The sequence below is a fragment of the Eleginops maclovinus genome, chromosome 19 (assembly GCF_036324505.1).
Source record: "Eleginops maclovinus isolate JMC-PN-2008 ecotype Puerto Natales chromosome 19, JC_Emac_rtc_rv5, whole genome shotgun sequence".
Classification (NCBI taxonomy): Eukaryota; Metazoa; Chordata; class Actinopteri; order Perciformes; family Eleginopidae; genus Eleginops; species Eleginops maclovinus.
This window is the reverse complement of record NC_086367.1, coordinates 6,440,453-6,456,356: the sequence shown is the minus strand read 5'-3', so window position 1 is coordinate 6,456,356 and position 15,904 is coordinate 6,440,453. Positions and strand designations below refer to the sequence as shown.

Sequence of the window (15,904 nt, the reverse complement as noted above, 5' to 3'; positions counted from 1 at the left end):
AGTGGAGCACTTCATCTATTATAATTGCATAAGTACTGTTACTATAATGAAAAAAGTGGGTTTAAAGTACCATGACTGATTGCTAATTTATGAAAATGAAACACTACAAACCAGCAGAATTAAGGTAGTTTTGAAACTTTTTTGTTGGAACACCATCAAAAATAGTTTGACTAGCATGCTATCTATCCAACCTCATACTACAGTTATGATCTAATCTTTCTCTTTAAATTCAGAGTTTTACTCAACTATAACTTGAACAAAGAGCTGTCTCCGCAGTGAGAGGACATTCTTTGAAAAGACTCTCTGATGTTGATTAAGGGGAGAGCAACTTGAAAGAGCAGCGTTGCATCTTAGTTCTTTTTACATCTTTAAATCTTAGTCAGAGTATTCCCTGCAGTAGTGTTAGTAGAAACAGACAGGAGTGTCAGCAAGCTAACTAATGGTGGACATTGGCAGAACCATAATGTATTATTTCCATTACATATTATTTTCAGGCTGAACCAGAGAGATGTACTGTATGTGATTCCAAGATTAACTGAGGAACGGTTGTTTACCAAAGTTGTTTACCAAAGTTGTTTATCAAAGCGCTTTACATTTACAAGTCATCATTCAGGGGTATGGGGCTACCACACAAGGTGACACCCGCTCAGGTGAGCTACCATTCACACAGAGTCGGCCATCCATCAGGAGCAAGTTGTGGTTAAGTATCTTGCCCGATATATTGACGTGTCGACTGCAGGGGCCAGGATCTAACCCACAACTTGCTGATGGAAAAACGACAGCAATATCTCACAGCCACCGTCGCCAAACAGAGCTAACTTTTTAAAACACTAATGTAACACATTAGGACAAACAAACTGACTGTTTGAGGCAGGTGTAGACTGGCAACTCCCATGTTCTTTGAGGTATAATTACTGTTTTAGTCAATGGAGTCTGGTGGTTTTGCAGAAACCACAGATAACGACTTCAGTTACCTGTGGGAAATGGCTGTCTGACAGCAACGTAAAGCGTTGAAAATATTCTTGGGGTTCAGGTTGTCTTTCTCTTTGGTGTCTTTAATACGTTTTACTGTTGGCCCCATTTCACAGCAGTACAGTTCTTAGCTTCTTGCTGGTACTTACGTTTGTTTTTACAAATTTTGGGAGAGCCGACCATTCCTTACTGCAGGTAGTACACTCACTATGGGTAAGTACCTCATACAACCCAATTTCAAAAATCTAAATGTCCTTTTAACAACTTCCCTTATAGATTTCAGATTGATATGGAGTAGCAGAGACTTTTTTCCTGACCTCCTCTGAAGCTCAGAAAGAGAAAATGTAATTCAAAAGAAGCGTTTTGATCCCATATGAAGCTCTAATAGCTCCTGCAACTGTCACACGTTCTCCCGCGAGGTTTCCACATGTCAGACTCTTCTTGTCATCACCACGACAAGACAGATCATTTGTCATCACTTCAACATTTAGTGCAATGAAAACTACAGACTTTTCTATAAAAGTAAATGGTTCTAAAATGTTACGGTAGAAAATGAAAAACACATAGTATGAGCGACAGTACAGTAGACGCAAGGCTCAGCTTGATTCTCATGCTTTGGGAAAAAGTGTCAGAAAAGAAAAATAAATAGGATTTTACTAACTGAAATGAACAAATAAAGTCTAAGTGCACCCCTACTTATTCCTGCTCCAGTGCAGTGCTTAAAAAGTGATTATGTTTAGATGAATAACTGACTTCAGGACAGACAAGCAGGAGAGTAAAACACGTCATACTCACAGCGTAATTCCTTATATATCCCAGCTTTGGTACAAGAAAGAAAGGAGATTGTTTAACTACAGTCATTGGGCGGGAAAATGAGAACACAATAACAGCTTTGAAATGTTCCCTCTTGCTTGTTACACACCATGATGACCAAGTCATTTTGCAGTCACCGGCCTGAAAGTGTTTTTGTGGAAAAATCCATGATTCATTTTCAGTGGTTTCTTGGTATTTATTATGTATCATGCATTTTGTATTTCAACCAAACCTAACAAAGTAATGACGGGTTTTTTAAGTGAAAATGACCTTTTGAAGTGTTGACTCACAATTTTCTCTGGCTCTGATAAAGTGCCCACACGTTTTTGTAGGCCAACCTGAAGTCAGCGTCCCCGTGGTTCCCTTAACAAGAAGCCACTGGGATTTTTTCTTCAAAACTTGGAGTATTGCTAAAATAAGCTATGTGGAAAACCAAGCTTTATGATACTTTACTGTATATTTTTTGTTCAGTAAGATCATTTCAAAAAGCACTTGATTTTTGAGGGGTAAATGTAATCACCTGCAAAAAAAGCTAAAATCAGGCTTTAAACAAACGACATTACGGTCGCATGTCGCTTCTGTTTGACGTAATGTTCAGCAGTCTCTCTTGTTAACAAGGGCTTTTTTTAAGACACGCAAAAGCTTCAAAATTCACAAATATTTACCAGCTAATTTCTGTGTTTTAGGACATATTCCTGCAATTCTATAGAGATAAACCAATTGAACTTCCAGTTTTGATATCCCACAAGACCCTTATAGCAATATTTTAAGTGAATGTCCAGCTTTTGATGTGTAAATAATGTAAACATCTTACCTAGTACAATCATAGCATCACGTTAGCTAACCATCAGGCTAATATTTTCATTAGAGGTGTCGAGCTGTTGTCTGTAACATTCAGTTTGAAGTTAAGCGCAATCGTACAGTTAAGTCTGCATCTATCAGAGTTAAAACTGTGTTAGCTTCATTTGGAAATAATGTACGTAGAATTGTTTCCTCCCCACAAAAAGATTACAGGTAATATAAAAGGTATAAGAAACTAGAAAAAGCAAGTATTTCTGAGACTAAGATTGCACAGTAAAATGTAGAGTCTTGTCTGGTTAGTAGACTGCCATTTATACACCCTGTGTTATGTTCTTGTTTCCAGTACAACCATGAGTAGCCTACAACAACCTGTCATATTTCAGACAGATTATTTTAGCTAACCAACTTAACACTAACTTTAACTTAATTTCTACTTGTCTACATTTTTGAGTAATTTTCTGGTTTTGGGATATACGCTTATTCATCAAGAAATTGTTACACTAAAAGCAGTTTAAGCAGTTTTCTAATATAAACTTTTCTTTTAGCTCAATCGGGTAGCAGTGCATGTGTAAAGGATGCTTTACATTCCTGGTTGGTGTGTGTTGGGACCTTTAGTTCTACTACCAGATGTGATGCTAAGCTGTGCTAATTACCTCCCGCATTAAGCTGCCTGCTTCAAACACAGACATGAGAAGTGTATCTATATAATTGTATTTAAGTAGGTAAAGTAAAGCTAGTTAATGTTTCTATTAAATTGTGAAACTAATCCTTTATCATCATGTCCGATTATACAATTACATGTATATTTGGAGGTATATATGTATGTCGTGTGAGAGATTGGATCCATTCGGGACTCATTGATGGTGACCACATGTACTTGCCAGGAGATTTGTGACATACTGTATCTGCAAAGCCTATGAAAGAAATTGTAAGTGTTTAAGTGCTGGTTAAAGGAAGGAATGTTACCTTGTTTCTCTTGAAATAGGCTCTGCGGCAGGCGGCAAAGCACTTCTCGCTGCAGAAGCTCTTCAGCTCACTCCCCATGCTCAGAGAGTAGCGTTTGACGCCAATCTTCTGGCACCAGGCGCACATGATCTGCACGTTGGATGCATCTTCATCTAGAATGAAACAAACAATGGTGAAAGTAAGTCAGGATGGATATGGCCTTATGTAAGTATTCCTTTTTGCTTTAAGTGCAAGTCCATGGCAGAGAATGTCAACAAGCATGCATCAACTGGATGTATTAAACACAAGGACGGCAGGGCTTGTTTAACCACTCAAGCCACAAAACCACTGTGAGATTTATGAGCTGGGGTAACTGGAAGTTGCCTGTTTGTGGCTCTGCTCTGGCGGCAATAAAAGTTGAAGTGGACACAATTAAGGACTTTGGTGATGCTAAAGATCAGAAGGTCTGGTCTGTGGATGTGTATTTTGAGTGGTTGTGATTTGCTACATCACGTTTACAAAGAATTTTTAATTATACTCACAACTTGTGTTTTAACCCACATTTCCGATGGAGGAGATTTGTTTCACAGATCAATGCATCTAAGTACAAAACTGTTGAATTCAACATTTTAAGACAAGAAGAAACACAACTCAATATGAACTGAAGGAAACGCCATACATCCAACATTCAACCTTTATGAATTCCTCTAATTACTAACGATGAGGGCACTTGAGTGCAGAGAAATTGAAAAAAACAAGTGAAAAAAATAAACAGAAATAACAGACAAGCAAATATTCACATCATCAACGTTGAGTCCTAGTCATATAAAGTTGGGGCTTTTGATGTTAAAAGTGCCCTATTATGTGTGTGATATAGGTTTTTGTGTATGTAAATGGTCTGCAAAGGCAAAAATCCCTGTGTTCTCTCCAGAGAGAGTGTCTCTTCCACACCCTAATGCCTGAAACGCCTCCAGTGGACTCCTTTGTTCACTTCCGTAACATAATCGCATGTATGTTAGACTCACTATTCTATTGGCTAGCGCTCCAACACATTGTACTTTTTTTTACAGAGGGTGAAAAGAGGTGCTGCAGCACAGGCAGTATGAGAAAAATAAAGACCGTTTTTAACATCAAAGCATGGAGACATGTCCAAGTACAGGAATACAATTCAAATATGAACCTGAAAATGAGCGTAACGTGGCCCCTTTAACGATATGGCAAAGGATATGTTGATTGTAGAAAGGAACTTTGTTAACTGTTCAAGTGTAGAAAGTAATTTAAATAATGAATTTACACCATTAAGGCACAATTCCAACATAAAAGTACTACATTTAAAATAAAAATACATTCCAAATAATGTGAGATATAACTGAAAATACACAGTGTGTGATGCAGCAGGGCCCTGGTAGTTAAGGTCTGCAATATGTTATCAATAAATACAGTATTCCACTATTTCCTTCAGTTAATAAACAGTATGTTAGTCAGTATGTTTATTTCTCAGATATTGCTGCTTTGCCCGAATTCATGACCTGTGTGAAAGTGTGCCCACAGGGAAGGCATTCTCAAAATGATTGTACATTTAAAAGGTCAAAAACATGTGCTCTGACTTAAGATTTATGGTTAGCCCTAACACATTTCTGAATAAATGTTTAGTTGACCCCAACACATCTCTCCTTTAAACGGAATTCATTTGGTGCATAAAAAAAGTTTTTGGGAGAACACAATATAATCTACTGAAAGCTGCAGTAATGGCTTAAAACCCAGTTCCCGATTTGATTTAGAGGCCAGTGCAGTACTGCTGGGTGATCAGTGTGGGCAACGAATTATTTTAACAGAGCCTCAGTGACAGTGAAATGCCTCCTCTGGTAAACTGTGACTGCCGGTGATGATCTGCGGGCTTTTAGTGCCGTCGCTGTTGCAATAAGAGAGATCCTTGGAGATTCCCTCCAGTTTTTCCCAATTATCACATTATGACTACACGAGTGTGAGGGCGAAAACGCAGGCCCATTAGTCTTTCACCCCCGCTCACTTCCTTATCACACGCTGGCCAGGATTTTCACCTCTTGCTGAGCTTAATGGATCTGCGGGGCCATCAGATTTTAAGTAAAGACTAACTCACAATTAGGGGAATAACTCCCAGAGGCCCTAAAGATAGCACCGTAGACTTAACATGCATATTTTATGTCTATCCTCTCCTCTCATTCCAATAGTCTCCCTGCCTTTTGGTGTGTAATCTGGTTTGGTTCCTGTTGCAATGATAACAGAAAAACATCCTGGGCTGAGTCGTTGGGTGGATCGGGGTTTCTACAATTCTCAAATATGTCGGTACTAAAGCATGACGAACAGGATCGAAGGCCAACATGAAATCACAACATCTTCCATATTATCTCAACATTTTCATACAAAGAGACATCTTGAGATGGAGTTGTTTTTCGCCTTCCCATGTCCTGGCATCTCGTAACAAGCTCAAAAACACTCACATCTGCATGAGCGGGGAAAAAGCCGGCAGTAATTATGCACTCTCCGTGATAAATGCCACCATCATCTGCGTACCTGCACCTCAAAAGGTCCTTTGTCGGATTTTTGCGGGGCACATGAATAATTCAGCATATGTCTGAGGGTTGAGGGGGGTGGGTGGCCGGGTGGCGGGTTGGTGCTGGGCTTTAAGTGGGACCGCACCATCTGCTCTGCGCCTGGGCAGGGCCAGCGGGGACTCCTCTTGGGCGATGCCAAGGCGGTGCGCTCCCTCCGCTGGGGCGTAGCAGCCTCCTGTGCAACAGCAGACGCAGGGGATAATGAAGCCCTCTGTCTGGACCAGGAACGAGGACATTTCCACAGAGAGTTGACAGGGTTATATTGACACTTGGGCAGGTGGAGGAAAACAAGGTGTACAGCAGGTAGCTAGCTCATTAGTAGCCTGTCCTTGCCTGCTTCGGATGCTCTCACGTCGCGCAGACAGAAAGTTGATGCATAAACATTCCGTTTTCTGCTAAGTGCTGAACTTAGCAATCAGCAAGTGGGTTTTTACTGTGAATACATTTATTCTGTGGGTGAGATATACTGTATGGCAGTGCTTTGTATTCCTCCTGTGGAAATGATTGTGGGTGCTTTGTGGTTTGGTTCAAATTGACCTTTATAGATCTTTCTTTTTAGAAACGTTAAATATAGACATTTCAATGCATTTCCGATTTTTTGCAAACGTGCTTCAACAGCCCAAAACGCTTCCATTAAGAGAAAGGCGTAGGACTTTTAAGAACGATGCAACAACCGCCATATAGCTCAGTTGGTATAGCTCAGTTGGTAGAGCTGGTGGCCTATATACTTGAGTTTGGTTTCCAAGCGCGCCATTTTCTGCATGTCATCCCCTCTGACCACTACAGTAAAGGCACTAGTTTCCCAAAATAAAATGCATATATAAAAACACAAATGTTCCAAAACACAAGTACCAACTTGACCACAAATGCAGCATTTAGAGAAACATTCACCAACATGCGCAGCATTTACTAAAAGCGCTGCAAAAACGAGATGATGCAAATATGAAACGCTACAAATAAAAAAACAATGTAAGAAACTCAAAACACAATGGAAACAGGGACACACAAAATTGATGCACACAGCTGGAAGCGGGGCGCTTGTTGACGTCTGGGGATTATGAAGTTGGCAAACAATCAAGTCACTGGAAAACTTTCCAAAAATGTACGTTTTATTGGTTTATTTTAACAATCTGATTGCATGATTCCTTCCGATATTATTGCAGATCTGCTATAAGCTAGCTAACCTAGTCAATTTCAAATATACTGACAAAACACTTACAATTATGAACCAGACTAACTGCCAACAGACAGTTTATCATTCCTGAGTGTCAACAACCTCTCCGGTCCCAACTGTGTCCCCGTTTTCCATTGTGTTCTGAGCTTCTCGAAGACACTTATTGTTGGCAGTGTTGTCGCGAAGTTGGTGAATATGTTTCTTCATTTATCATTTGTTTTCGGCACATTTATGTTTTTAAAACAGTGCGTTATTTCTAATGGAAGTGTTTTGGGCTGTTGTAGCTCGTTTGCCCTTGTCTAAAAGGTAGTTTTACTTAACAAGGAGTTATATGAACTATTTCTCAATCTCAGTGTCTTTCCAAATGTCAGCACTCCTTACCAGTGGGGGGCTTGATCAGTGGCGGGGGGATCATGGGGACAATGATGGGCAGATTGCCATGTTCCTTGGTGCCGGGCATGGAGGTGGAGGGATTGGTGGAGGACTCTGTGACTCCATTCCTGGAGCCTGGCAAACACTGGGAGCTATTGGCTCGATCCGGAGAGCCTTCACCGCTCTCTGTTGAGGCTGGGATTTTTGGCAACAAGTTTTCTAGATAGGGGGGAAATTGAGCAAAATAATTTAGCATTACTGAACAACTAATGAGATGCTGTGCAATAATCTGTAAATCATGGAATCATTTAAAAGCCCAGTATGGCTTAATCTGACACAAAGGGTTATTTTGTTACACATAGTTGAGGCACAAGTGATAAAGCATGTTAGAAAAAAGGTATTTTAACAAAAAGCTACAATGGAGGTTAAAGCCTAACTCGTTAAATGACCAAAATCAATGTGAAAGGGGTCCGTCATATGGACAAGGGGGTTGAATACAGATGTTTCCTTAAACATGGGATCTGATTAGGGCTGTCAACATTAACACATTAAAGTTTAAGATTATTCTGTAAACCTTAACGAGTTAAAAGGGATCACGTTACCAAGTAATCCCAGGGCGGATTTTTACCTCGAATAGCATGGAAGTAAGAAGGCAAAGAAAGCAGGGGAACTGTGCAAGTGTATGTCACTGACAGGAGACGCCTGGACTATCTATGTCACATCATTAACTTCCATACAAAAACAGCATACTTACAGTATTTGAAAATAAAACAGAATATTTGAGTAAATCTCACCTAAGTGGCTTATTGCCTAAACCTAAGAGATGTCTTATTAAGTGTTCAGTCCATGGCTCTCATTAGCCGTGTTTTAGTTGCAGCAGTAGTCAGCTGTTTTAAGTGGAATGTAATATCAGGCATTGAATGGCAGATTGATAAGCTGGTTAAAATTGGGGAGCATTCAACAGCTAAGAGGTCAGATATCTGCCCTCAGGAGTAGGGGGAGACCAAGACAGAGCTAAAAAGAAAGAGGTTTTTTTCGCTTAGATTTCTCAGATGGACTCAGACGACCCTCCAACTGAGTGCTAATGTCTCTCCGTGTCTCCTGGGAGAGTAGCAACAGTTAACTAACTGCTAACGAGCGCACCATGTCAACGTAATGAGATGACAGTGTGTCAATGTTGAATTTGCAGCTCATTGCATTGCTCCCAAGAGGCTTTAGTTAGAATTACTTCCATTTCAATTTAACAAACATTATAAACTGTCAGCTAATGTGGTTCATCAGAACAGTGTGGTAGTGGAGGTGACTTCACATCAGATAGACAGTTTAGGAAGCATGAGCTAACACTCCATTGTTGTGTTGTCTTTCGAATGCTGAACTCTGATTGGTTCATAGAAAGGATGTCATGAAATCACAATTTTCCAACTGAGCCCTGCCCACTTCAGTGCAGTGAGGATAAATATAGTCTTTTAACCTTAAATGTGACCTTTAAAAAAGCCTTCTTACTATGCATTTCACGTAGTTCATTTAATAAGACTATGAAAAGAGGTTTCATGTTTATGTTATGAAATATTAATAATCATTTTCAAGCACTTATTTCAATGTCTTACGGTGGCGGCCCCGCCAACATCACTAGAAGTCATAATTGAAGTGATGGTTTTTCAAAATGTTCTGATGTCTTTCATTGTCTTTCCATACCTTTGAGGACAGAGATGTGCTGTGGCATCTCGCCTATCTCCAGGTTGTCAGAGTCTCGCAGCTCCACCTTGTCGTAGCCGTACCAGCCCAGCAGCTCGTTCATGGTGTTCTCTGCAAAACTCTGCAACACAAACAGGAATCACTCAGACTAGCTAACATGTAAACATTATCCTATATGAGTTATTATTCTAGCAATAAAAGCTGCTAAGGAACTGATTTAGTCAATAAATAGTACGACTTTAAAGGTAAGCCTATACAGTATTTACCTGAAGCAAACGCCTGAACAGTTGAATGAAGAAGAATGAGAATTCAGGTTACTTGTATTACTCTGTTACCTTTGCTGTTTAAGACCTTGACTTCAAAACTAGCTCTTTGGATATGTCCACAATGCCACATTTCTTCAAGTAATCATGCTGAAATATTGCAAACCCCAAACCAATGACAAATAGAATATCATAATGTAGGTTTTTCCTCAAGGTCTGATTCATAATTGGGATTAACTCTGACTAAATGCTGCACAGCCAAACTAATGGTACTTACAGTAAAATAGGAGGGAGGACACAGAGTGTAATAAAGACTGTGGTCACAAAAAACTAACCACAAACACCTTATCACATAAGAGTAAAATAGAAACCACAGTACAGTACAGACATATTTACAGTCTGTCCCATTGAATTAAAAAATGTCCTTCATCAAACATGGCAGGGGGGGCCATACTTTATTATCAAGTTCATTTATGGTATGTTATCTTCATAGTTCTCAGTGCGCCCTTAACCCACCATAAAAGACAACTTAGTTATGGGTTTTAAGCCTTTATTTGTATCTTTATCATATCTACATGTTTTTATTCATGCATTTGATTTTCATGATTTCTTTTTATATAACAAGTTTAAAAAGAATGCCCGTTGGGGATAATAAAGTATGTCTTCTTCTTGAAAACACATGCTCAGCATTAAGAAAACATTCACCAACGTCACGAAACACATGCAAATGTTTTGGGCTGTTGTAGCACATTTGCACGTGTTGGCCACCGTACACTACATATAGTCTACATCTCCATCTTTTTGAACAACCAATAACAATACAGTAAAAACACTAATAAAGAGTCAAATACTATGGGATTTTAGTTGTCACTGAGCAATAAAGCGCACATAGTAACCATAGTCCAGGACACAGCCATGCCTTGTGACAAATGCCATGCAAGTTGCTTTGAGCGCGGCAGTAAAGTCCTAATATTCAGAGTGCTCTGTAGGTAGTTAGTGCAGGCATGCAAAAGTAAGTACAACTATATGCAGGTGAAACATATTTCATCCACAACAGCCACCGTCAGTAAACACTGTCCTCCAGATAAACCCTGCTAATGCACACAGTCCATTATCTATACACCTCTCCGATGGAACATTCCCATAAGCCTTAATTCACTGACCCAGAAACTTTGGTAAAAGGTTTAAGCGATCGTTTGACTCTAAAAAATGGAAACAAAATGAGGATGATCAGCTGTAATTATTTGGTCTGTGCGATTTAGTTTAGTCACAGGTCACTTAACTATCAGCTTAGAGATAGCACTGCTCCTCTGCGCTTTAAATAATGTTTACCACGATCGCTTCTGAATAGTTTCTCTGTACATTTTTGCTATGATGCTCATTTTAACACTAAAGGATTTCAGCACAACAACATCTTCTAGAGTTGTATTACGGGCCTGCCAGGGCACCATGCAGCAGTGAGTCAACGGTTCTATACGTTGCCAAGGAGATGACCTGCCTAGACATGCCATTGGTGGGTTTGTTCCAGGTCAACTTGACAAGTTTTTTATCTTATAGCCAGTCCCACTTTACTATGTACTGCATTATCTCATCATGTCACTACACACACAGGTCACTAAATCAGGAAGTTTAATGTCAATGTAATGTACATTTGCCGTGTCTAAACAGCAAAATACAGACAAATATAGATTCTTGGTAAAGCAAATATGTTAGTGAATCATCCATCACTGTTGCCTGTTCCTCTTTAAAGCAGCAAAGCCCCTATCATGTTCATTTTCAGCTTCATATTTGTATTTTGTGCTTCTACTGTGAGTAATTTGCTCTGATTGGTGAAACTCTTAGAAAGTCCCGCCCTTTAGCCGATAACGTACTATGTGTTGGAGCGCCAGCCAATAGGACAGCAAGTGTCACCAAGTGATGCAATTATGGAAGTTAACAAAGGAGCACATCGAAGCGATTTAACACATTAAACGTGAATTGATAAGAGGAGGGACATATCTGACACATAAGATTGACCACAACAGAGCCTTCCAGCTAACCAATCAGAGCAGACTGGTGCTGCAGCACAGGCAGTATGAGAAAAATAAAGAGCTTTTTGAACATTAAAGCATGGAGACATGTCACAGTCGAGGCACAAAATACAAATATAAACCTGAAAGTCACATTATATGTCCTTTTTAAAGAGAAAAACTTTGGTTTTGGACTTATGAAACAAAACATCTAAAAACAACCTCTTCAACTTTGAGAAACTGGGTTGGACATTTTCTCTATTTCTGACATTTCATAGAAAAATCGGTTAAACTTTGAAAAGAATCAGCAGATTAATTGATAAAGAAAATGATGGTTGGTTGCAGGCCATCATTGCACACAGTAAGTGTTTATCCCGAGAGGATGAGAGAGAGGAAGGTCCTAGCTTGAGTGCAGATTTCTCTGGAGAGTGTGCTCTCACTGCTGGAGGCAGGACTGAAGTATTGATTCGTGATTTCCTGTGGGTGGAAAAGTGACCGAGTCTGAAACCAGAATTTAATTCGGGCAAATAAACTGAAACTGCAAGGTCTCAGTGGAGAGGGGTTAGGGTGTATTTTCACAATAAAACACCTTATGCAGCTCTGGACTGGTGGAAAACCAACATGGAGACAGGAGGGTCCACTGAATCAATTAGTGAATACAAGTTCAACTAACAGGAAGCCAGCGCAGTTTAGCTATTGCTTACAGAGGTATTATAGTAAAGGTGATGTAAGCGGGAAAGAACCCACACACACATACATATGTATTGACACGTTTTGTTGGACTGTCTTTGCATATTTGAGACACTGTGGCCGATGTCCTACTGCTTCATCAGCACATTCATTCTGTTTACAGGCATTCATGATGTGATGTATTTGCAATTATTAAGAGTAGTGTCACTGCTCTAGGATCAGTTTTGCTTCGTTCATACAGAGCATAGGGTTTCTGATTTTCTGTGCAAAATTGAATTATCCACACCAAGTAAAAGGTTTAAATGCTGGAATTAAGAATGACAGAAGTTATTGATCTGCCTGTTATGAAATACCGCTGTGGTGGGGTTGTCAATGGGCAGACGGGACACAAAGGTGGACGGTTCACTTCAAGTCAATTACAGGTGAAGCAGTGTGGACAAGAAACACTGACAGGATTTGCGGTGATTATTAACAGTAATTAAAGTCTAATCCAAACACTTAGAATCTCCGGGTTTCTCTTAGGAAGGCTCGAGGTGAAAGCAGTGCAGGCTGTTCATGAGGACTTTGCTCATGTGAACATGCTGAGTGACAGCTCACTCTGCCTGAAGGTTCCTGGAAGTCAGATTTACTAGCCTATACCACTTCCTGAGCCAAGCTAAAGTTAGTTGCTGACAGTTATATAGATTGTGTTTTCACCCAGGGAGAGACAACAACTTGTGTTTCAACTGAAACGGCTAATTCATTTCTTGATTTCACTCGGGGACAGTTCGATTCTTGTCCATCCTGTGTGTGTTTTACATGTCTTCTATGTATATATTTGGGTTCCCTTCCAATTTTCAAAAACATGCAGGTCAGATTAGGTAAATGCAATAAATAGTCCAGGTATAACTGTAAGAAGCCCAACTCTGGTGTAGCTAAGGCCAGTGTATAAAAGAAGCGGAGGTAGCCAATGTGACGTCGACAATTGGTTTGTTGTTTACGTCTTTGAAGCCCTGAGTTTTGGCATTTTAGCCTTTGACATCTTGGTTCTTTTGGAACCAGAGATGACACAAGATGCTGAAGCTAAATATTTTCCACTGTTGAACACTTTTAGGCAACCAAAATAATGCAAGTAACTTTTATAAACTGGTTGAGCAATCTTTCAATCGGAAGGTAGCCCCACCTTTCTTTATTGTCTATTTCAATCATGAACATTGTGCTCTATTAAATATGTTTTAAAACTAATGATTGAGAAGATAAAACTTTCAATAAAAGGTGAAAAAGTTGTGAGTATAAAGATAACTACGGAGAGTCGTAAGCAGCGTCCCAGGTTTGTATCCGAGCTGCGGAACTTTACTGCACATTTTCGTCACTCATTCCATCTTCACTGTCTATCTTAAGGTGCACTTAAAAAAGCAAAACGTCAATAGAAAATAAAAATGTATAGGTTAGGAACATGTATGATATCTAAACCCAAGAAGATTTCTAATAAAGTCCCTGTTGCATCGTTTCGTAACAATTAACCAAAGTGTCTCAGTGCTCTGGCAGACTCAAAGTGAACACTGGCAAACACAACTGTAGCAACTAGCCCAACTTGAAGTATGAAACCCTGTGTAGAAAAAGTCAAGAAGAAAAACCTCCTTTTGAACGAATGAGTTGGAGCATAACCTGACTGGATGTCCTCCTGTGGCTGTAAAATAACCGCATCACAGAGACAAAAAAAACACAGCATCTCTCTGTGTCTCCCTTTCCTCTCTGCCATCCTGTCCTCTGTGTCACCCTACTACTTTGAGAAAGTGGGAGTAATATTAAGAGTGGAATCTAATCCCGGTTGGCGACTCATCAAAGCAGTGGCACCAGCTCTGGCTCTGGGTTAGCTGGGGAGGAAAAGGCGTTGGAGGCACAGAATGGGCTACCGAGGTCTATAAGTCACACTAAATGTATAGCCTTTTTATCTGGTTCCACACTTACAAAATCCCTTTTTTATATCAGCGTTTATTTATCCCAAAAGCCTCAGCTGAACAAAGGTCAGCTGGAAGTGCAGTTTATGCTTGAGGTTGCCAAAATGAGGTGATTATTTATCGACTTACAAAATTTGATAAAATGTACGCCTCCAGGACTTATTATATTGCTGCCCTTTTAACCCTGACCTTTTGTTTCCTTCCAAAATCAAGTCCAAAATCCCCCCTGCCAAACTTTCAGTCCATGTCAGGGTTATTTAAAAAAAATTAAAAAAAAGGCAGCAGCTCCATAAGATCTGCTCTGGTAAGCATGGTCCCCAGAGAACGATAACTTTTTGGGTGATTCCCAAAACTTTTTTCTACCATCATCACATCGATTTGTCCATTTTACGAAACACACCAAAAAATAGCTCATTCAAGACAAACCCTTTCCTTTTAGTGTCACCATCAGATTACAAATAAATCTATACATTTTACTGAGCATCATCCGTCCATCTTCTACTGCTTATCCGGGGTCGGCTACCAACGTGAGCAGTTCCAGCAGAGGGCCCCAAACTACCCTTCCCTGGTCACACTAACTACCTCTGACTGAAGGAATCTAAGGTTCTCCCAGGCCAGTGTGGAGATATAATTCCTCCACCTGGGTCTGGATCTACCCCTTGGTCTCCTCCCAGTTGGACGTGCAAGGAACACCTTACTAGGGAGGAGGCCAGGTGATTTACTAGGGGCCCGGACCACCTCAACTGACTCCTTTGTACGCAAAGAAGTAGCAGTTCTCCCTCCTTTCATTGAGCATGCTTATTTAAACGTCTTCCCTCTGACATCAACCGTGTAGTAAACTTGACAGTGTTTAAAGGGAATATTTCACCCCCAAAATGACCTTTTGCTTATCAATGACCCACTCACTTGTTCTTGTATGACTCACATAGAACGAAGGATCGAAAAACTCAGAAAATTCTTCTTCATTTGATGCAAATCAGGGCTTCTTTAAAGAATTGCAAAAATGGATAAAACATATGTTTGCAAACTGTTATTCAATTATTCTGCATAATCAGTCTCACACGTTACTTGTGCGTAATGTTTACACAGAATTTGGGGGTTTTCCGTTCACCATGGAAACATGCGAGACAAGCAAAAGATGTTCTTGAAGAAATCAAGGTAACACAGGTTACAATGAAGGCTCCAAGAACAACTAAAATACTGATGCGTGTAATGATAGTGCAGCCTTTAATGGCCATCACAGTCTTCACAGGTTTTGGCTGGCATTGTCAACAAAGCAGTAGCAATGGAAGCTAATTGATTGGATAACAGCAGGAACTGATCAAGGCAAAAAATGTCAAAAATGGCCTTTAATTAAAAGCTGTGTTTAAAGCAACCCTATGTAACTTCTGAAAGAAGAAATATCCCACTCGTGCTGTAAATATAGAGAATACACTGTAAATATGTCCACATTATTTCCTCCAAATTCATATATTATTCTATGAATGTCAGAATCTTCTATGTGTAATAAAAACGGCAGCTGATAACAAGTGACTAAATAAACTACTAAGCGTCATCGCAGTGAACAAAAATCAGCCTTCAGCTTAGCAGAGCTGATGCTCAGCACTTCGATGTAGGTGTAATTTATAGCCTAAAA

The 15,904-nt window shown here is 39.9% G+C and overlaps 1 protein-coding gene across 1 annotated transcript in view; it reads right to left on the bottom strand.

Annotated features, from left to right (window-relative positions):
* The window catches only part of sobpa (sine oculis binding protein homolog (Drosophila) a), a 33,974-nt gene that overhangs the window by 13,858 nt on the left and 4,212 nt on the right, over positions 1-15,904 (bottom strand). Inside the window, 7 exon segments of the mRNA XM_063908872.1 lie at positions 1,768-1,791; positions 3,553-3,704; position 4,483; positions 6,211-6,306; positions 6,308-6,402; positions 7,681-7,890; positions 9,367-9,487. Of these exon segments, the coding sequence (XP_063764942.1) occupies positions 1,768-1,791; positions 3,553-3,704; position 4,483; positions 6,211-6,306; positions 6,308-6,402; positions 7,681-7,890; positions 9,367-9,487 (699 nt within the window).